The sequence below is a fragment of the Sugiyamaella lignohabitans genome, chromosome A, assembly GCF_001640025.1.
Source record: "Sugiyamaella lignohabitans strain CBS 10342 chromosome A, complete sequence".
In the NCBI taxonomy this organism is placed as follows: domain Eukaryota; kingdom Fungi; phylum Ascomycota; class Dipodascomycetes; order Dipodascales; family Trichomonascaceae; genus Sugiyamaella; species Sugiyamaella lignohabitans.
In genome coordinates, this window is record NC_031672.1 from 128,408 (window position 1) to 149,987 (window position 21,580).

General features: G+C 45.9%; 5 protein-coding genes across 5 annotated transcripts; 4 read left to right on the forward strand and 1 right to left on the reverse strand.

The window, feature by feature from the left end:
* Positions 1–824: 824 nt before the first annotated feature.
* SNF1 (AMP-activated serine/threonine-protein kinase catalytic subunit SNF1) lies at positions 825–2,810 on the forward strand (the record flags this gene model as incomplete). The annotated part of the gene is made up of 1 exon (XM_018881788.1): positions 825–2,810. The coding sequence occupies one exon, from the start codon at positions 825–827 to the stop codon at positions 2,808–2,810; it is 1,986 nt and encodes a 661-aa protein (XP_018734300.1).
* A 182-nt stretch (positions 2,811–2,992) lies between these two features.
* AWJ20_48 (uncharacterized protein) lies at positions 2,993–4,492 on the reverse strand (the record flags this gene model as incomplete). Its single annotated transcript, XM_018881894.1, has 1 exon — positions 2,993–4,492. One exon carries the CDS (start codon positions 4,490–4,492, stop codon positions 2,993–2,995), a length of 1,500 nt encoding a protein of 499 aa, XP_018734301.1.
* Positions 4,493–6,956: 2,464 nt separating this feature from the next.
* On the forward strand, positions 6,957–7,994 carry HST3 (Hst3p; the record flags this gene model as incomplete). Its single annotated transcript, XM_018882002.1, has 1 exon — positions 6,957–7,994. The coding sequence occupies one exon, from the start codon at positions 6,957–6,959 to the stop codon at positions 7,992–7,994; it is 1,038 nt and encodes a 345-aa protein (XP_018734302.1).
* A 1,121-nt stretch (positions 7,995–9,115) lies between these two features.
* Positions 9,116–10,270, forward strand: JLP1 (Jlp1p; the record flags this gene model as incomplete). Its single annotated transcript, XM_018882110.1, has 1 exon — positions 9,116–10,270. The coding sequence occupies one exon, from the start codon at positions 9,116–9,118 to the stop codon at positions 10,268–10,270; it is 1,155 nt and encodes a 384-aa protein (XP_018734303.1).
* Positions 10,271–10,411: 141 nt separating this feature from the next.
* AWJ20_51 (uncharacterized protein) lies at positions 10,412–11,062 on the forward strand (the record flags this gene model as incomplete). The annotated part of the gene is made up of 1 exon (XM_018882219.1): positions 10,412–11,062. The coding sequence occupies one exon, from the start codon at positions 10,412–10,414 to the stop codon at positions 11,060–11,062; it is 651 nt and encodes a 216-aa protein (XP_018734304.1).
* Between the last annotated feature and the right edge of the window lie 10,518 nt (positions 11,063–21,580).

Here is a 21,580-nt window from a genome sequence, read left to right on the forward strand (position 1 = left end):
TTTTCACAGAACATGTCAAGATTGAGCAGATTATTTATTGCCCATGATATAATATGACGTTGGCTCAGAGTAAATAAGATGGGGAAATGCTGTCTGGCGCCGTTTTGTGTTTGCCGCGGTTTGTATCTGGTTTAAAAATAAAGTCTTCTAGTTTTAGGTTTCTCCTAATTTGACGTCTCGCACAAGCAATTAATTCAATAAATATGAACATCATATACAATGTATAACTGACACTCGCATTAGCAATGTGCATATTCACACTGCACAGATAAGTTTCGAAGTTTCGATATATTTAGCCAGATATTAAACATAATAACATATACCAGTACCCAGTATATCCTAAAACTACTACCGAACTGATTATTATACTCAATTATTAATTGTCAGTCAATGAATTTCAATGCAAGATATATGGAGAACTACATGGGCACACACCAACCCTTGCCCACTGATAATCAACGGCCGATAATAGAATGTTACTCTATTGTCCATCAAAGGTGCCCAGGATGCACTTTGTGCACGATTGGGCGTCTCAGTTTAAGAAGGAACCAGGAATGCCAACAACAGGAATGCATGACAGACTGATATATTAGATCCAAATTCGCATTATAAACCATCACAATTGTTATTTCTGAGGTTCATATAGATTCAAAAGAAATTTGGGCTTACCACTGTATTGGATTGATAGGGCTCAATAACATACAAAGATACATCACATTACTCATTAGCATCGAATTCAACGGTTCCGATCGCAACACGGCAAAGTATCTTGGAATTAACTGTTTCATCTTCCAAGTAGTCAAGTACGTGATTCCATTGACAGAATGTCAGTTCCTAGTGCACCACCTCCACATGCGGGAGGTCATGGCAACGCTGATGTCATGCCCTCGTTTGGCCACGAGGGTGGAAGTGCAGGCAGAATTGGCAGATATCAGATTATCAAAACACTTGGAGAAGGTTCCTTCGGTAAAGTCAAATTGGCATATCATATGGCAACACACGCCAGAGTCGCTCTAAAGATTATCAATAGAAAGACACTGGCCAAATCTGACATGCAAGGACGGATTGAGCGGGAGATATCATATCTTCGTTTACTAAGACACCCTCACATTATTAAGTTATATGATGTTATTAAATCCAAAGATGAAATCGTAATGGTTATCGAGTTTGCTGGCAATGAATTGTTCGATTATATTGTACAAAGAGGTAAAATGCGTGAAGATGAAGCAAGACGCTTTTTCCAACAAATCATATCTGCAGTAGAGTACTGTCATCGTCACAAGATTGTCCATCGAGACTTGAAGCCCGAAAACTTGTTACTGGATGAAGACTTGAATGTCAAAATTGCTGATTTTGGTCTGTCTAACATCATGACTGATGGTAACTTCTTGAAGACGTCGTGTGGATCGCCCAATTATGCAGCTCCAGAGGTCATCTCTGGTAAGCTTTATGCTGGTCCTGAAGTGGACGTCTGGTCTTGTGGTGTCATTCTATACGTCATGTTATGCGGAAGACTACCGTTCGACGACGAGTTTATTCCTGTCTTATTCAAGAAGATTAGTGGTGGTGTTTACACAATTCCCAACTTCCTGTCTCCTGGTGCAAAGCACTTGTTACAAAGAATGTTGGTTGTAAACCCTCTGAATCGTATCACGGTTCAAGAAATAATAGAAGATCCTTGGTTCAAGGTCGGCATCGCTTCTTATCTCCTTCCTCCCGTTGAACAAGATGATGGCAACGAAGACCACAAAGAAGGAAACGATTCCAAGACTGCAACAGAGAAAGTTGATGATGGAATTGTGGCATCACTCGGTAAAACCATGGGATATGATAAGGAACAAGTTTATGAGGCACTCAAGAGTTCGGATGATAATGGTAGTGAGATTAGAGATGCATATTACCTGCTCAAGGACAACCATCAGGCTTCTGGAGATATTCATTTTAAGAAGGATGATATTGATCGGTATCTCAGCGAGCATCCAGAGGATGCTGATGATCTTAAGCAACCATTTTCTCGTACTTCCACTCCAGTACTCGCTGCTACTGCATCATCTCCTGGAACGCCAGTGTCTTCATCAGGCAAGCCATACGGTCGAGGTAATCCACCTACATTAACATTTGATAAGCGGTTCCAGGGAGGAGTAGCTATTGATTCAAACTCACTCACAACGCCACATACAACTATTGCGATTTTACCCACTTCTCTGCCAGCATACCACCGGGCTAATATGATCGCCGAGGGCATACAACCATCTAAGAAGCTGAATCCAATCTCGACGAAAAAGTCAAAGACACGATGGCATTTTGGCATTCGTTCGAGGTCTTATCCTTTAGATGTTATGGGCGAAATTTATCGGGCATTACGGAATTTGGGCGCTGAATGGGCCAAGCCTGTAGATGATGATTTGTGGACTATCCACGTCCGTTGGAAGTGTGGTTTACCACTCAAGCAGTCCCTTTCAAACTCCTGTTCAGGTATAACAACTTCTGGGGAGAGCACTCCGCAGACAACAGCTGTAAATTCTGGCGATGTCACGCCTACTGAGGCAAATAACAACACCGACACATCAGTTACACCACGGGAGACACCGAAAACAGAACTCATGAAGATGCGTATCCAACTCTACCAGTTGGAACAAAACAATTACCTTGTCGACTTCAAGTTTGATGGATGGGAGAATCCAGATGGCACTGCCCATCCCAAGGGTGCAGCAGCACCAATCCCAGAATTTGACTCATTTTCTGCATATCCATTTTTGCATCTGGCTACGAAACTCATCATGGAACTGGCCGTCAATAGCCAGGCATAGTAACAGGTAATTTATAGTATTGTACAGAAAAGAGAGCAAAAGGGTCTTGTCATAACATCGATTGGGTTGTCTGGAGTTGAACAAGTACTGGTGAGCAATATCTTGTGCGGACAGTACAATATAATATATCTATATATCTAAATGCAAGTTAATTAATAGGAGATGCAAAATTCGTTTGTATTTTAAAAATTCGCTGACTGGTACAGCAACTGGGTGTCGTTGATAGCTGTCCTTGTGATTTTTTTAAGAAACAACCGTTGCTCCGACTCTTTGTAGGTGGGCAAACTGTCATACAATAGTGTCTTCTTGGTCGGTTCGTTGGAAGATTCGCTAGCATATTGAAAAAGAGAAAGACTTTGATAGCCTTGTTTTATAGTTTGTGCCACTTGCTCGGGCGATAACGATTTGGTCTTGGCTGGCTCCAGCAGCGATGCATAGTGACTGGTAGTAGCAGTAATTACAGCCATTGATGGTGATTTCTCTAAGCTATAGAGTCGTTTCAGTTTGCTGAATTCATCAGTTGACTCGACTACCCTGTAGAATAGATCGTCGTGTTCATGATTATCAGGAAGAATGTTTTCTCCATGTATAAGCAAGGCAGCGATAATGAGAACAGCCAAGTCAGCAGTTTCACTGGCTTCTTGGGCTTGTTTTGAAGAGCCTGATCCTCCGCTAGGTGGATGTGTATTAAGAAACTTAATAAGAGAAATAATCGACTTCCAAACTTCACTCCAGTGATATGTTGTTCTTGTTTTGGTCGATCTCAGTGAAGCAATCACTTGAAACAGTACAGTCAATGTGAGATTATACATGTCGTAATCAATAGTTCTCTTCATATTGAACCGAATGCACCCCAAAAGTGAATCCATAATTCCATTTAATAATGTTGTCTTTCCCGTGACCAAGGGGAGTGCTGGATTTCGCAGCCTACACAAACTTATGTGTGTTTGTAACTCTTCACTTACCAATTGCTTAGAAACAATAGCAGAGTCTTCAGCAAATATCCGTAGGATAAGTAGAGAAAGTCTCGCATAGCTTGCGGCACGAAGTGTTTTATGCTGATTTTGAAGTAAATAAGAGCACAAAGAAATGAACAGCACAAATGGAGGAGGCGATTTATTTCGAGCAGAGCTAGATGAAGTGGAATTTGCGGCACCCACATTGTCCTTGCCGCTTATGCTACCAGAACGATTATCACTGGCCGGTGTCTCGACCAACAACCTACGAAACACCTTATTCGCCTGGATAAACTCATAAACTGGTAGAAGTAGTGACATTGTAGGATGGGGCAAATCTTCATCTAACGCACTAGGAGAAGTTTCGTCAGTCCCGGAGACATGTTCTTCAGTACCTGTGCTACCACGTCTCCAGATCAACCCGCCTAACTCACCCAGACCACCACCAATCCAAGAAGCAATAGTACCACCTATTCCAGCTGACCCAGCTTCAGGGCCGAGTAAATATGCTTTTGAAGCTGGGCTAGAATATTTAGATAAATTAATACTCCAAGCCCCTCCTGAAGCACGAATGATACGCAGCATCGTAGCGTCATCAACGAAATCAGCAAATCGAACTTGATACGGATTCAAGCCTTCAAGCTTATCATAACTGGCAAGGATCCCAAGCAAACTAAATGCATCACCGACATAGAGCTTTGTCTCTTCATCAGCAATAAACTTCATAATAGAAGTAAACAAGTTTTTATTCAAAAAATATGAAGCCAAACTTGTCTGGTATACTCCTCCGGCCAATATCGTTGTAGTTCGAATGGCCAACACTCTAATAGAAAGCACAGGACTGTCTTGAACAATGACATTGACCAGTCCCAAGAAAGTTGGAAACACGCGATCAATTTTTTCGAGCCCAGCAATTACCGTGATAATATCTGCACTATAGCTCACGAAGTTCTTCCTAAAGAGACTTTGGAAAAACACCGAAAGGACCTGGTCATTGTTAGTATGTCATTTCGAGTAAGACAAAGTTGATTCTCACATAATCTTGAAGCCACATTAATATGAAAGTGAGTAACTATCCTACTTACCATTAGTGAGTTTTCCACCGAAGAATCCCGACTGGCCAGATGCTCGAGTGCATGCTCGAAAAGTTCCTGGGTGACCTCCTTGCGCATTAACATTTGCTCACTCGAAATACCATCGAGCACTGCAAAAAGTCCTCCTGGATTGCATCGTAGAAGAAAAAACTCGGACCAATACGAGTCTGGTTTCGAGTAGTCGCCCCGACTGGATGGAACATACAGCTTGTCGTACAAACTCAGTACTTTTGGTCGTAAAGGTGTCCTTTCGACTTGAACAAGAGGCGATTGACTGACATTTCCAGAGTTAGGGGTTGATAATGTCACTGCTGATGACACAGAACTCGAAATACTGGGCGAACCGGTTGGTGAGCTTACGGAATTCGGCCTCTGGCCAGTTCCTGAAGTTGCACTGCCTCGACGTGGTTCGCTGGCCATATTAAACACAACCGAATCTTATATCTTCACCCTTCTGAGATAATAACAGATTCCTCTAATGGCCGTAGAAGAGGGATTTAATACAAAACCAGTCGATGTCTAATTTAGCTTCTCAAGGAGTATTATTTATGTTTAATCTCCTGAATTGCCGAGTCTGTGCGGCGTTGATTCGAACGCGCGTTCCATTATAGGGTGAACTACTACACTAACAGGAAGGAGAAACTAATTTTGAAAGATAATTCTAGAATTGAATCTAGAATATCTCGTACTGCGTCCTCAATTAGGAATCTAATTTGTATCCTTAGTATGAAAATTCGAGATGAGAAATTTCATCGATTTGATTGACGAAGATCAGCAGGGTCCGGGAATCACTTCCGAATTTGGGGTCTTACCGGAAGTACGCTGAAAAAAAAATGCTAGACGTTTATTCAAACCGAAATGGTGGCATATCAACATATCCTACCCAAAGGATGTCTGGTATGATACGTTATCTATGACTCTTTTCCTTTTTTACTCTAGCCTTAACACTAATTTTTATATTTGTAGTCTTTGATACTCTCATATCCTATTTTGAACGACATCACTTACATCAACTTTGTAGTGACAAGAGAGTTATGTCAGCGGAGACTATATCAACTTTGCCTTCTACAGATATGATATCGATTTAATGACATACTCCACGTCGACACTCCAGCTGTTGACTCACTTACATAGCTATAAGAAACAGATTGTCTTCAGCAAACTCTAATGACTTATGGCATATGTATGACGTAGAACCAACCTTCATAAGCATACTGACCAAAATATTAAGAGCAAGAGCTAATTAAGGTTGTGTTGTTGGTTATCTCTGTCAATTCTTCCGGCTGTTTGTTTTGGTCTTGAAAAAACCCTTACCTTCAATGCAGGTGCCAACGCCAGTCAGGGACCAGGGTTCGCGTTTTAACGCGATAAATCTTGCAGCATGCAACGTACGGCGGATGGTCAAATCGCACACTCAACAGGGCGTATAGCGTATTTTTTGACCAGAACAACCAGCCAGCTGTTTTCCATCATTATAGCATTCAAGACACGACTTTCATTAAAACTTTTTTTGGCCCAAAGTGGTATATCCATTCGTTTTCACGTCGTTTCACCAGACATCTTCCAGTTGCCATTTCCTCGACCACGGTTCGTACTTCAACATCTTTTTGTTGTCCCAGATCCATCAACCCAATATTGTCTGGCTGATTGAGAGCTGAAATTGTGGAGTTTCGTTACACACTCATTTACTTTTTTGATTTTTTTATCTTTCTTTTTGACTCGTATATCAGATCCGACCCTTCGATCATGACGATAAAACTGGAGCTGGACTCCATGGACACAGGTGTCCGCGACAAATTGAACACAATTGCGAGAAGATTAACCAAAGCCCGAAGGGTGGTTGTTATCACGGGTGCGGGCATCTCTTGCAATGCAGGAATTCCAGTAAGTTTTGATAGGATAACATTGAGTCCTCATTCTCAATAAGCTCTAGTTTTAGGAAGAAACAAGCTAACAGTACCTAGGATTTCCGATCTAAAGATGGTTTGTATAACCTCGTCAAACATCAATATCCCAATGCTGTTGTCAAGGGAAAAGATCTATTTGATGCTATTCTATTCAGCTCAGAAATGTCGACAAAGATATTTTTTACATTCATGGCGAGTCTTAGACGTCGCATTTTAGCAGCTAGATCGACACCCACACATTGGTTTATTCGACACTTGAAAGAACGAGGAAAACTACTCAGATGTTACACACAAAATATTGATGGATTGGAGGAGCAAGAAGGACTACTGATTGGTGGTCTAGGCTATGGATTAGAGACAATCCCTATTCAAGCAGCAGAAGTGGTGCAACTTCATGGAGATATCAACAGTTTAAAATGCATGTCATGCTCTACCAAATACTCTTGGACACCCGACACTGAAGAGCAATTAAATAGAGGAGAGGCCCCGATTTGTCCTAATTGCAATCAAATTCAGGAAGAAAGGACCAGTGCCGGTAAGCGATTTACTGGAGTGGGCTGTTTAAGACCCAATATAGTTCTCTATGGAGAAGAGCATGCTGATGGTTACTCAATAGGCGATTGTACAGTCAAAGATATAAAATCCAAACCCGATTTTCTTATCATTTCAGGAACTTCGCTTAAAGTAGTCGGGATTCGTAAACTAGTTAGGTGCATGGCAAAGGCAGTGAAAGAAAAAGGCGGTCTTGTTATCCTGGTAAATATGACTGAATTAGGACAGTCCATGTGGAACGATCTAATTGACTACTATATTGAGGGCCAGTCGGATGCGTGGGTCGCTGATCTCAAGATTCAAGTACCAGATTTTTTCCAGACTCAAACCAAAATTACTGGTATGTCTGTCAAAAAGGGAGTTCCTGGGATGGTGGGGAAACTCCCAAGTTTCAATATGCCTTCACCACCAAGCACTCCGAAGAAAGTCAAGCGTCCTGCAGACAGCTCTTGGACATCCATGACTCCCTCAAAGCACACAAGAATGGCCTCTTCATCACCGAGTAAACCCAGGACCCCTTCTACTCCCCGAGTTTTACGTACTCCACGAACCAAACGAATCCAACAAGGCAACCTCTCTTTTGAGGTCATGCTTCAGCCAGAAAATCGTACACCCTTGGCAACTCTATCTGTCAACCGACAGACAGCCAGGTCGCCCACCAGGGCGGGCAAGTGAAATTTGTATATAACTAGCCTGACACATCTGAAATCTGCCTTTAGCGATTTATATTTATTAACCTAGATCATGATCTCCCTTTAATGATTTTATTCATCTATTTTATGCGATTGATTTTAAATGCTATGGGCTGCACCTGTTGCACTTCATCGTTTTTAATGAGAGGTGGTGGTGGTGGTGTCCCAGTGTCAATCTCATCGCATGTGGCGGTGTTGTAAGTACCATGTGCCAATAATTATTGAAATCAAGTGGGCCCTTCACCAAAAATCGAGAATAGAATTTTGATCTTTCAGATTAGATTGTCCTACGGGTAAAAAGAGAAGTACCCCACCCCAAGCCCCAAGCTTTTAACCAACGGAATCCATTCCCGAAGGGCATAAATAAAAATCCGGGGATGTGGCTGTCAGAAAATATAATATTGTGCGGGAAAGGATATCCGCATTTGCTGACGCCATATCACGTACTTGAATTGTGCAGGAGCTGCTAGCCCCAATGTCTCAGAATTGACCAACCTGGATCATTGCAATTGATATTGCTATTACTTCTCAACATTGGAGCCAGCATATCGAAAAGTACAAATTTACATTATGGAATTGAATTCTTTCTATGTTATAAATTTATAAGGAGAAATTTAATCTTTTCAAAAACCTTGTTATATCTTTAACTTGGCATGCATTATCTTTAATGATAAGAGTCATGCTTAAATTGCCCTGCATATAATTTGCTTGTCTTTAGCCCTACTTAGTGGCTTGCTCCACTCATCCAAAAATTTTTTTAATGAAAAACCAAGCTAGCCTATTATATTGCATGCTTCGCCTCAATTGTGGCTCACCAGTTTCCATCGGTGGAGGTGCTCTCATTGCTGAAGGTGCTCACCGCCTCAAATGCTATCATGCCCCACGCATTGAGTACTTGTCGACAGCCGAAGCAAAGATGACGTGCTTACAGATGTTTGTAACATCACCTCATGTCGATGATAATACAAACTTTTTCGAAAGGAAACAGAGTCCCGAGACAAAACGCAATTGACCTATAGCTATATATATCAGTCAATATATCTTGTATTGTTAAATTACAAAATTTGAAAACCTTTTTGTCTTCAGAACTTTACACAACTTAAAATGGCTCCTCCTACTACTGCACCTGTTTATCAATTGACTGATAAGGCTCTATCTCCCAAGGAGATAATTAAGGGTCCATCTACATATGCCAACACAATCAATGAGGGTCCTTCAGTTTTGAAGAATTGGTCGGGTCCTTTGAAAGTTAGCGGAGCTCTCGACACTGCATACAAATTCAAAGAGATTACTCCTGCTATTGGTCGTGAATACCCTGACCTTCAACTCAAAGATGTCCTTGAGAATGAAGAACAGTTGAGAGACCTTGCCATTACTATTTCTAGAAGAGGTGTCGTCTTCTTCAGAAACCAAGATATCACAATTGCGCAGCAAAAGAAGCTGGCTGATCAACTCGGTAAACTGGCAGGTAAACCAGAAACTTCTGGTTTGCACATCCACCCAGTTGCTCCTGCTGGTGGTTTCCTCAAAGAAGGATCCGACGAGATTGATGAAGAGGTTTCTATCATCACATCCAAGATCAACAACGATGTTTACAACAACGCTAGAATTGCGTTTAGAAAATCGAGTGAAAAGTACCACACTGATGTTAACTTTGAGCCCGTCCCTGCTGATTACACTACTTTAAGAATTATTGAGACTCCTGACCATGGTGGTGACACCCTTTGGGCCAGTGGATACAGTCTTTATGACAAGCTTTCTCCTTCGTTAAGGGCTTACCTGGAGACTCTTGTTGGAACCTACAGCCAGCCTACTTTCAAGGATTCCACAAAGGGTGAGCACGGTATTTATTCTGCCAAGCGTGGCGCTCCAGAGAACTTTGGTGACGAACTGATTGCCAAACATCCTGTCGTCAGAACGAACCCTGTCACTGGATGGAAGTCCATCTTCAGTCTGGGAACACACTTCACATCTTTCGACGGTCTTACTGAAGATGAGAGTACTCTTCTTAAGACATACATTCATAACTTACTAGTTTCAAGTCACGACATTCAAGTTCGTTTCAAGTGGAACAAGAACGATATGGCCATTTGGGACAACAGATCCGTGTTCCACACTGCTACTAATGACTATCCCATTGGCGCTGGTACTGTTGTCAGAACTGGTGTTAGAACTGTATCAGTGGGTGAGCGTCCATTTTTCAGTGAGAAATCTAAGAGCCGCGAAGAAGACTTATACGAGAACAAGCTTCTTGTTTGAATGGGCTAGCTGATATATATATTGCAATATTTTGTTTTATAAAAATTAATGAAGAACATACCATTTGACTACCATCACGTGATTACTGGCTGAAAAATCTAAAGTTCAAAGTGCATCATTAATTAATTTAAGCTACAACCAATGTCACAAGAATCGGATGAGGCCAAAATTGTTCACTTGTACAAATCGGCCAGGGCTTTAGCGCTATCGCCTATTTCACAGGCAATTCAATTGAGATGTTTTCAAACTTCGAGTTCAAAATCGATCAATTTGCCTGAAAATGCATATCACCAACAAGCATGTCCCCAATGTTGTATACCTTGGGTACCAGGGCTAACTGTGAAAATCAGGATAAAGCTTGGCAATAGTATGAGAACATCTGGAGGTTTATCCAAAAGGGCCCGTAAGCGAAGGCAGCTTTTACTGCAAAAGAAATTTTCAAATTCCCCTCCACAATTAGAAAGAAAACGGGCTTTAGTTTATGACTGCTTAGTTTGCGACAACAGATTGGTATCTGATCTGAGTAACAAAATTACTGTCAGGGATACTGGCTCAGCTGAGAACATAAGCTCTGTGAGGGATATCAAGATGGAACTAGCAAATAACACATCACCTTTAGAAGTGGTAGCGAGTTCAGCATTAGAAACAAATTCCATCAGTTCGGCCAAAAAGCGGGCTAAAGAGAGGAAATCCAAGTCTTCTCTAAAATCATTACTGGCGAAAAATAGAGATAAAGCCTCAACCTCATCAACGACCAAATTAGGACTATCAGACTTTTTCAAGCCAGGTTGACGACAAACCACTACTAAGAGTTCTTAAATATTTGGTATTTATTTATTTAGTATATATTTATTTTGATAATTATTATAATAAAGGTGTTCAAATTTTGAATAATAGAAAAAATGAATAAGTAGTACAAAAGAAGATAACGAGTGACGAGAACTGTGGACATATAACCACTTCTATGATTCCATGAGTAAAAATGAAAATAAAAAATTAGTGCGATTCGAAAACCATCTATACATCCCTTTTTAAACCAATGCAATTATCATAAGGATGCAGGACACATTTGCCAACCATGATATAGAAGTGTCAAGAAGGTGACCAGAAGCACTATTGCTCTGTTCAACAGGAGCTGTACATGAAGCTCCTTCACATGGGGCTTCAGAGGGAGCAGGAACCACAGCTGGTGGTGGCTCCTGACAGTCTCCGCCGGAACACGAGCTAACTGACGGAGGAGCTGCTCCTTGACAATCCGCACCGGTACAAGGTGTTGGAGCGGGAGGCGGACAATTGGGTCCCGAACATGGACTTCCTTCTGGAAGTGCAGCAGAAACCACTGGCAAACTTGTACAAGTAGTTCCAGAGCACGGTGTAGCTGGAGGACCAGTTGGAACTGGCAGAGCCGGGCTAGTTATACAACCTGAACCGGAACAGAGAGGTTGAGGTTTGACAGAACCAGTAGCAACCGGCTGAGAAACACATTCAGGTCCAACACAGGGTGTCTGACTAGCAACTGAAAGCGATGATTGCAATGTGGGTACAATTGAATTACAATCGGCTCCAGTGCAAGGACTCACAACAGGGGGAACTGCTGAGACACATGCTACTCCAACACAAGAAGTCTCCACAGGGACAGGGATACTCGAGCCCGAAGATAGAGGACTCTGAACAGATGGTCCTGAAAGTGGAACAGGTGGAGAATTAGGTGGCAAAGAAGGAGAAGCGGCAGGCATGGTCTGAGGCCCTGAGATGCTTTCGGTGCAGCTTAGACAAGGAGTAGTCAGCGTTGTTTGGCACTCCGGACCAACACAAGGTGAAATCGGAGCTGACAAAGTTGAAACAGAAATGGGTACCGATGGTGCCAGGTTAGTTCCTGGAATCAGGGATGATGGAGCTGGTCCTTGCAACGTATTTGGCACGTACACAGGAACATTCGACAGTGCGCTTGCAGAGCCAGGAGCTTGTACCCCAGGAAGAACGACTCCAGTTGGAATAGATACTGGAGTTCCTGACTGGGTCTTGATTGAGAACTGCTGGGGTCTGGAAACTGACTGTGACTGAGTTCGTGGGAGAACTGTAACTGTTGACTGGGCAGTTTCCGGTAGAGGAAGACGCGGGCCAGGTAGCAATATTCCTGTCGTGGCTATGGTGTAAATTGAATCCTTACAAGTCGTGGATGGCTTCATTGTGCTAATTGTTAAGACTTCCTCAGAAATTGGTGTCTCACCAGGATAAAGTGGTGTATTGGGCGCACTAACAGGGTATGTAGAACATTCTTCTCCAGAGCAGATGACAGTTGTGCTTTGCTCTTCTGGGGGTGCCGAGGGAACAGACAATTCTTGTGTGGGTGCTAAAAGTGGCATCGTAGAGCAAGAGTCACCTGTACATACTTCCATATTCACAGTAGTTACTGGACTCGACGTGGAGATCGAGGCAGAGGAAACAGCCAAACTGGTAGCCGCTGAAGTTGAAGCTTGCAATGGGCTAGTCTCTTGTGGAGCCGAACCACAAACTGCTGTAGTAACCGTACTACAGACATCTTTAGAGCAAACCACTGTGGTTCGAGTCGACATAGGCATATTGCATGACGACAAGGGAGACATAGTTATCTGGGAAGTTGATGAAGAAGACAATGTAGATGGTCCAGAAACTGGCAATTGCTCATGGCTTTGGGAGGCAGAAGTGCTAGGGGATTTCGAAAGGGCTTCATTAGTTTGAGGTACACTCGAAGTCATTGGAGTGGTCGGCAAAGCAGAGGGTCCACACATTGTCAAGGTAACAGTACTACAGGCACCGTTAGAGCAAATCTTAGATGTTTGAGTAGACATTGGCAAGGTGCACGTAGGTGATCCAGTAACCGTTGTAGACTTGGGAGACTGAGAAGAGACGGATGCGGAAGAAGAAGCGGCCTGCGATTTAGTAGTCTCAGGTGCCATAGACTCAGGAGACTGCGAAGAAACAGGTGTGGCAGAAGAAGCTGCCATTGACTGAGTAGTTTCCGGAGACGTGGACTCATGAGACTCAGGAGACTTCGAGGAGACAGGGGTAGAGGGAGAAGCTGACATTGTCGGTTTAGTCTCAGGTACCGTTGACTTAGGGGACTCCGTAGAGACAGGGGTGGCAGAAGAAGCTGCCATTGACTGAGTAGTTTCAGGAGAAGTGGACACAGGAGACTTCGAGGAGGAAGAGGTGACTGGAGAAGCTGACATTGTCGGTTTATTCTCAGGTGACGTGGTCTCAGAGACAGGAGTTGAAGGAGCTACAGAAGTAGGTAGAGTAGAAGGTCCACACATTGTCAACGTAACGGTACTGCAGACACCGTTAGAGCAAATCTCAGTTGTCTGGGTTGAAATTGGCAAGCTACATATAGGGGATTCAGTTACTGGAGTAGACTCAGGTGACATTATCGGTTTAGTCTCAGGTGCCGTAGACTCAGGGGACAGAGAAGAGACATGACTGAAAGAAGATTCTGCTATTGTCTCTTTAGTCTCAGGAGATGTGGACTCAGGGGATTGTGATGACACAGGAGTTGAAGGAGCCACTGTAGTAGATAGAGTAGAAGATCCACACATTGTCAAGGTGACAGTACTACAAGCGCCGTTAGAGCAAAGCTCGGTTGTCTGAGTAGACATTGGCAAGGTGCATGTAGGTGATTCAGTAATAGGTGTAGACTGAGGAGTCATGGACTCAGGGATGGCAAAAGAAACTGACATTGTCGGTTTAGTCTCAGGGGTTTGAGAAGAAACAGGACTGGCAGAAGAAGCTGCCATTGACTGAGTAGTTTCAGGAGACATGGACTCATGGGTGGCAGGAGAAGCTGACATTTCAGGTGCCGTAGACTCGGGGGACTGAGAAGAGACATGACTGGAAGAAGATGCTGCCACTGTCTGTTTAGTCTCAGGCGAAATGGACACAGGGGATTGTGAAGAGACGGAAGTTGAAGCAGCGATCGTAGTAGGTAGAGTAGAGGGTCCACACATTGTTAAGGTGACAGTGCTACAAGCGCCGTTAGAGCAAATCTCGGTTGTCTGAGTAGACATTGGCAAGGTACATGTAGGTGATTCAGTAGCAGGTGTAGACTGAGGAGACATGGACTCAAGGGCGGCAGGAGAGGCTGACATTGTCGGTTTAGTCTCAGGTGACGTGGTCTCAGGGGGTTGAGAAGAAACAGGACTGGATGAAGAAGCTGCTATTGTCTGTTTAGTCTCAGGAGATGTGGATTCAGGGGACTGGGAAGAGACGGGAATGGCAGAAGAGGCTGCCATTGATTGGGTAGTACCAGGAGTGGCCGACTCAGGAGATTTCGAGGAGACAGGAGTGGTAGAAGAAGCCATTGATTGAGTAGTTTCTAGTGCTGTGGACTCAGGGGACTCAGAAGAGACAGGACTGGCAGAAGTAGCTATCATAGATTGAGTCGTCTCAGGGGACTGTGAAGAGACAGGGGTTGAAGGAGATGCTGCCATCGTATTAGGCAAAGTAGCATGTCCACACATTGTCAAGGTGACGGTACTACAGGCACCATTAGAGCAAACCTCAGTTGTCTGGGTAGACATTGGCAAGGTGCACGTAGGTGATTCAGTAACAGGTGTAGACTGAGGAGACTTTGAAGAGGCAGGAGTGGCAGGAGAAGCTGACATTGTCGGTTTAGTCTGAGGTGCTGTAGACTCAGGGGACTGAGAAGAGACAGAACTGAAAGAAGAAGCTGACACTGTCGGTTTACTCTCTGGCGTAGTAGACTCAGGAGATTGCGAAGCAACTGGAGTGGCAGGAGAAGCTGCGGTCGATTGAGTAGTCTCAGGCGACGTGGTCTCAAGAGACTGTGAAGAGACAGGGGTTGAAGGAGATGCTGCCATCGTATTAGGCAAAGTAGCATGTCCACACATTGTCAAGGTGACGGTACTACAGGCACCATTAGAGCAAACCTCAGTTGTCTGGGTAGACATTGGCAAGGTGCACGTAGGTGATTCAGTAACAGGTGTAGACTGAGGAGACTTTGAAGAGGCGGGAGTGGCTGGAGAAGCTGCTTGCGATTGACTAGTCTCAGAAGTTGTGAACTTCGGGGATTGGGGTGAGACGGGGATAGCAGAAGAAGCTGAAATTGTCGGCTTGGTCTCAGGTGACTGCGATAAGACAGGAGTGGCAGAAGAAGCTGCCATGGAGGTGAGTTGAATAATAGGCGATTCAGTTTCCTCACTAAGTGGACAGGGTTCAGTCACCGTTACTATACTGCAGACTTGTTCAGAACAGGTCACTTTCGTATGTGTGGTCATCGAAGCTGATGAGACCGAACTGACCAAAGAGGGAGCTGGTGTTGAAGGACTCAGCGATAGAGATAGTGTAGAGCAACTCTCCCCGGAACATACCACAGTTGTTGTCAAGGCAGTTGTGGCCGAAGTAGACTCTACCGTAGCTGGGATTGTCTCGCACCCCTCTTCGGAGCAGACAACAGTTGTCGAGGCAACTATTGGTGAAACTGAGCGTGTCGTTGATGGAGTAGTTTCAGGTGACATAGACTCGGAGGAATGGGATGAGACCATGGTTGAAGGAGCCGCTGCCATCGTATTGGGTAAGGTAGTGGGTCCGCACATTGTCAAGGTAACAGTGCTACAGGCACCGTTAGAACAGATCTCAGTTGTCTGAGTTGACATCGGCAATGTGCACGTAGAGGACTCAGGAGCGGAGGCAGCCTTAATAGAGTTTGACGAGACAAGAGTGGAAGAAGCAGTCGCAACAGACTCTGTTGTCTCTGGCGAAATAGACTGACTGGTGTGGGACGAGGTAGGAGTAGGAGAAGTTGCGACAGACTCTGGTGTCTTCATAGGCGTAGACTGAGTGGACGGTGGGGAGATGGGAGCAGTAGGAGAAGCTGCCATTGATTGCGTGATCTCAGGATGCGCAGATTCAGACGACTGTGACGAGACAGGAGCTGAAGGAGCCATCGTAGTAGGTAGAGTAGATGGTCCGCACATTGTCAATGTGACGGTACTACAAGCGCCATTAGAGCAAATCTCGGTTGTCTGAGTAGACATTGGCAAGGCGCACGTAGGCGATTCAGTAACTGGTGTAGACTCAGGGGACTCTGAAGAGGCAGGAGTGACAGGAGAAGCTGTCATTGATTGAGTACTCTTCGATACTGTTGACTCAGGGGACTGAGAAGAGACAGGACTGGATGAAGAGGCTGCCATTGTCTGTTTAGTCTCAGAAGAAGTGGACACAGGGGGTTGTGAAGAGACAGGAGCTGAAGGAGCCATCGTAGTAGGTAGAGTAGATGGTCCGCACATTGTCAAAGTGACGGTACTACAGGCGTCATTAGAGCAAATCTCGGTTGTCTGAGTAGACATTGGCAAGGTGCACGTAGGCGATTCAGTAACTGGTGTAGACTCAGGGGACTCTGAAGAGGCAGGAGTGGCAGGAGAAGCTGCCATTGATTGAGTAGTCTTAGATACCGTAGACTCAGGGGACTGTGAGGAGACGGGGGTGGCAGAAGAAGCTGTCGTTGATTGAGTACTACCAGGAGAGGTGGACTCCGGAGACTTCGACGAGACGGGAGTGAAAGGCAAAGCTGACATTGTCATCTCTGGCGATGTAGACTCAGGGGACTCGGAAGAGACCGGACTGGAAGAAGAGGCTGCCATTGTCTGTTTAGTCTCAGAAGAAGTGGACACAGGGGGTTGTGAAGAGACAGGAGCTGAAGGAGCCATCGTAGTAGGTAGAGTAGATGGTCCGCACATTGTCAAAGTGACGGTACTACAGGCGCCATTAGAGCAAATCTCGGTTGTCTGAGTAGACATTGGCAAGGTGCACGTAGGCGATTCAGTAACTGGTGTAGACTCAGGGGACTCTGAAGAGGCAGGAGTGACAGGAGAAGCTGCCATTGATTGCGTAGTTCCAGGAGATATGGACTCAGGAGACTTTGAGGAGACGGGGGTGGCAGAAGAAGCTGTCGTTGATTGAGTACTACCAGGAGATGTGGGCTCAGGAGACTTCGAGGAGACAGGAGTGGCAAGAGAAGCTGCCATCGATTGAGTAGTCTCTGGTGTTGTAGACACAGGGGTCTCTGAAGAGACAGGAGTGGCAAGAGAAGCTGCCATCGATTGAGTAGTCTCTGGTGTAGACACAGGGGTCTCTGAAGAGACAGGTGTGGGAGAAGAAGCCGACATTGTCGGTTTAGTCACAGACGACGTTGACTCAGGGGACTGTGATGAGACTGGACTAGTAGGAGCAGTTCCGACAGATTCTGTTGTCTTCGGAGAAGTAGACGAAATCGTCATTGATTGGGTTGTCTCAGGTGCCTTGGACTCAGGAGTCTGAGAAGAGACTGGAGTTGAAGGAGATACCGTAGTACTAGGCAGAGTAGATGGTCCACACATTGTCAAGGTTACAGTACTACAGGCACCGTTAGAGCAAATCTCGGTTGTCTGAGTAGACATTGGCAAGGTGCACGTAGGTGATTCAGTAGCCGGGGTAGACTCAGTGGTCTGAGAAGAAGCGGGAGTGGCAGAAGAAGCTGCTGGTGATTGAGTAATCTCAGGTGCCATAGAAGAGACTGGAATTGATGGAGACACTGCCATCGTATTGGGCAAGGTAGCAGGTCCAGGTCCACACATCGTCAAAGTGACTATGCTACAGCCGCCATTAGAGCAAATCTCGGTTGTCTGGGTAGACATTGGCAAGGTGCATGTTGGGGATTCAGGAGACTGCGAAGAAGAAGGAGTAGCAGGCGCTGCCTGTGATGTAGTTGTCTCAGGTGCCATAGACTCAGGAGACTGTGAAGAGACAGGAGTGGCAGAAGAAGCTGCCATTGACTGAGTACTTTCAAGAGAAGTGGAGTGAGAGGACTTAGAGGAGACAGGGATAGCAGGAGAAGCTGAAATTGCCGGTTTAGTCTCAGGTGCCGTAGATACAGGGGGCTGAGAAGAAACAGGACTGGATGAAGAAGCTGCCGTTGTCTGTTTAGTCTCAGGAGAAGTGGAAACAGGGGGTTGCGAGGAGACAGCAATCGTACTAGGTAGAGTAGAGGGTCCACACATTGTCAACGTGACAGTATTGCAGGCGCCGTTGGAGCAAACCTCGGTTGTCTGAGTAGACATAGGCAGCGTGCAAGATGGCGTCTCAGGAGAAGGCGAAATTGTTGAGAGCTTTACGCTACTAGACCCAACGCTACTTTGAAGAGCTGGCACTGAAGCACTTGATGGAGTGACAGAAGACATGGAAGTTACAGAGGGGCATGGCATAGTTATAGTCACAGTGCTGCACACATTATTTGAACATGATACTGTGGTCTGTGTAATCATAGAAACAGATGCAGGCGCTGAGGTCTTGAGTGTAGATACAATGGATGCAGGCGACGATGAAGATGAAGCAGGTGGGTTCTCAAGAGCCACAGAGACGGATGATGTAGTGGCCACCGATGTCTCAGGAGTAGGAGCAGGTTTTGGCATCATTGTGGTGCAACCACCTTCATTGCAAACGACAGTTGTAGAAGCAATTGATGATACAGGTGCTGGGGTATGGGATGTAGAAACCGTAGACGGCAGTGATGAAGCAGGAGAGCTCTGAGGAGCAACAGAGACAGGGGAGGTAGTGGCCACCGATGTTTCAGGAGCTGGAGCAAGAGTAGGCGCTGGTATCATAGTGGTGCATCCACCCTCATTGCAAACGACAGTTGTAGAGGCCACTGACGATTGTGCTGAGGACTCGGGTGAAGAAACAGTAGATGCCGGTGATGAAGAAGCAGGAGAGCTCTCAGGAGCAGCGGAGACAGGGGAGGTGGTGACCACCGACGTCTCAGGAGCAGGAGCAGGAGCAGGTGCTGGCATCATGGTGGTGCATCCACCCTCATTGCAAACGACAGTTGTAGAGGCCACTGACGATGGTGCTGAGGGCTCGGGTGAAGAAACAGTAGATGCTGGTGATGAAGAAGCAGGAGAGCTCTCAGGAGTAACGGAGACAGAGGAGGTGGTGGTCACCGATGTTTCAGGAGCAGGAGCAGGTGCTGGCATCATGGTAGTACATCCGCCTTCGTTACACACCACCATAGTAGAACCGACTGACGATGGTGGTGAGGGTGAAGAAACAGTAGATGCGGGTGAGGATGAAGCAGGAGAGCTCTCAGGATTAACGGAGACAGGGGAGGTGGTGGTCACCGATGTTTCAGGAGCAGGAGCAGGTGCTGGCATCATGGTAGTACATCCGCCTTCGTTACACACCACCGTAGTAGAACCGACTGACGATGGTGGTGAGGGTGAAGAAACAGTAGATGCGGGTGAGGATGAAGCAGGAGAGTTCTCAGGAGCAACAGAGACAGGTGAGGTGGTGGCTGCCGATGTTTCAGGAGCAGGAGCAGGTGTTGGCATCATGGTTGTGCATCCACCTTCATTGCACACAACTGTTGTAGAGGCGACTGAAGAGACCAGGATCAAAGGAGAAGTAGAGGCTACCAATGACATTGGTGTAGATGCCGGTGATGAAGAAGCAGGAGAGCCCTCAGGAGCAACGGAGACAGGGGAGGTGGTGGCCACCGACGTCTCAGGAGCAGGAGCAGGTGCTGGCATCATAGTGGTGCATCCACCCTCATTGCAAACGACAGTTGTAGAGGCCACTGACGATGGTGCTGAGGACTCGGGTGAAGAAACAGTGGATGCTGGTGATGATGAAGCAGGAGAGCTCTCAGGAGCAACGGAGACAGGTGAGGTGGTGGCCACCGATGTTTGAGGAGTAGGAGTAGGCGCTGGTGTCATGGCGGCGCATTCACCTTCACTGCAAACGACAGTCGTAGAAACCACGGAAGAGGGTGCTGAGGACTCGGGCGAAGAAACAGTAGATGCGGGTGAGGATGAAGCAGGAGAGCTCTCAGGAGCAACGGAGACAGGTGAGGTGGTGGCCACCGATGTTTCAGGAGCTGGAGCAGGTGCTGGAGTCATAGTGGTGCATCCACCTTCATTACAGACAATCGTTCTAGAGGCGATTGATGATGGCGCCGATGACTCGGGTGCAGAAACAGCAGATGCTGGTGAAGATGAAGCTGGAGAGCTCTCAGGAGCAACGGAGACAGGGGAGGTAGTGGCCACCGATGTCTCAGGAGCAGGAACAGGTGCTGACATCATGGTGGTGCATCTACCCTCATTGCACACAACTGTATTAGAAGCAACGGATGATGCTGATACCGATGACTGGGGCTTAGTACTCTCAGATACGGGCGAAGATGAAGGAGGAGAGCTCTCAGGAGCAACAGAGACAGAAGATGTAGCGGTCACCGATGTTTCAGGCGAAGATGAAGCAGAAGAGCTCTCAGGAGCAATCGAGACAGAAGATGTGGCGGTCATCGATGTTTCAGGCGAAGATGAAGCAGGAGAGCTCTCAGGAGCAACCGAAACAGAAGATGTAGCGTTTTCCGATGTTTCAGGAGTAGGAGCAGGCGCTGGTGTCTTGGTGATGCATCCACCTTCATTGCAAACAACAGTCGTAGAGGCCACTGACGATGGTGCTGAGGATTCGGGTGAAGAAACAATAGATGCCGGTGGTGATGAAGCAGGAGAGCTCTCAGGAGCAGCGGAGATAGGGGAGGTAGTGGCCGCCGTTGTTTCAGGAGCTGGAGCAGGTGTTGGCGTCATAGTCGTGCATCCACCTTCATTACAGACAGTCGTTGTAGAAGGAACTGATGATAATGGCGCTGGGGTTTGTGAGGTAGAAACACTAGTAGCGGGTGAAGATGAAGCAGGAGAGCTCTCAGGAGCAACAGAGACAGACGATGTAGTAGCCACCGACGTCTCAGGCGCAGGAGCAGGTGCTGGCATCATGGTGGTGCATCCGCCTTCATTACACACGATTGTGGTCGAAGCAACTGGTGATGTGGGAGCTGAAACAGGGAGTGTAGAAGCACTAGACATGAGTGAAGATGAAGCAGATGTGTTTTCAGTAGCAACGGAGACAGGGGTAGTGGCCAACGATGTTTCAGGAGCAGGAGCAGGTGCTGGCATCATGGTGGTACATCCACCTTCATTGCATACAATGGTTGATCCAATTGAAGGGGTTAAAGTATATTGTGAGCTCGTCATCATGGAAGAAATTATTGAATATGCTCCAGAGCTTGGAGGTACAGAAAACTCAGGGGGACCAACCTTAGGTGTGGGGGATACATTTGGAGCCGATGAATAAGGGATCGGGTTGCGGTTACTAGAGGCACTGACGGACTCAGCTCTAGAGACTGTCATTACTTCTGAAGCCTGAGAATTCGTTTCAGAAATCGAATTTGACGACATAGTTGTGCAGACCCCAGCTGAACAGATAACAGTGATTGGGGTGGTT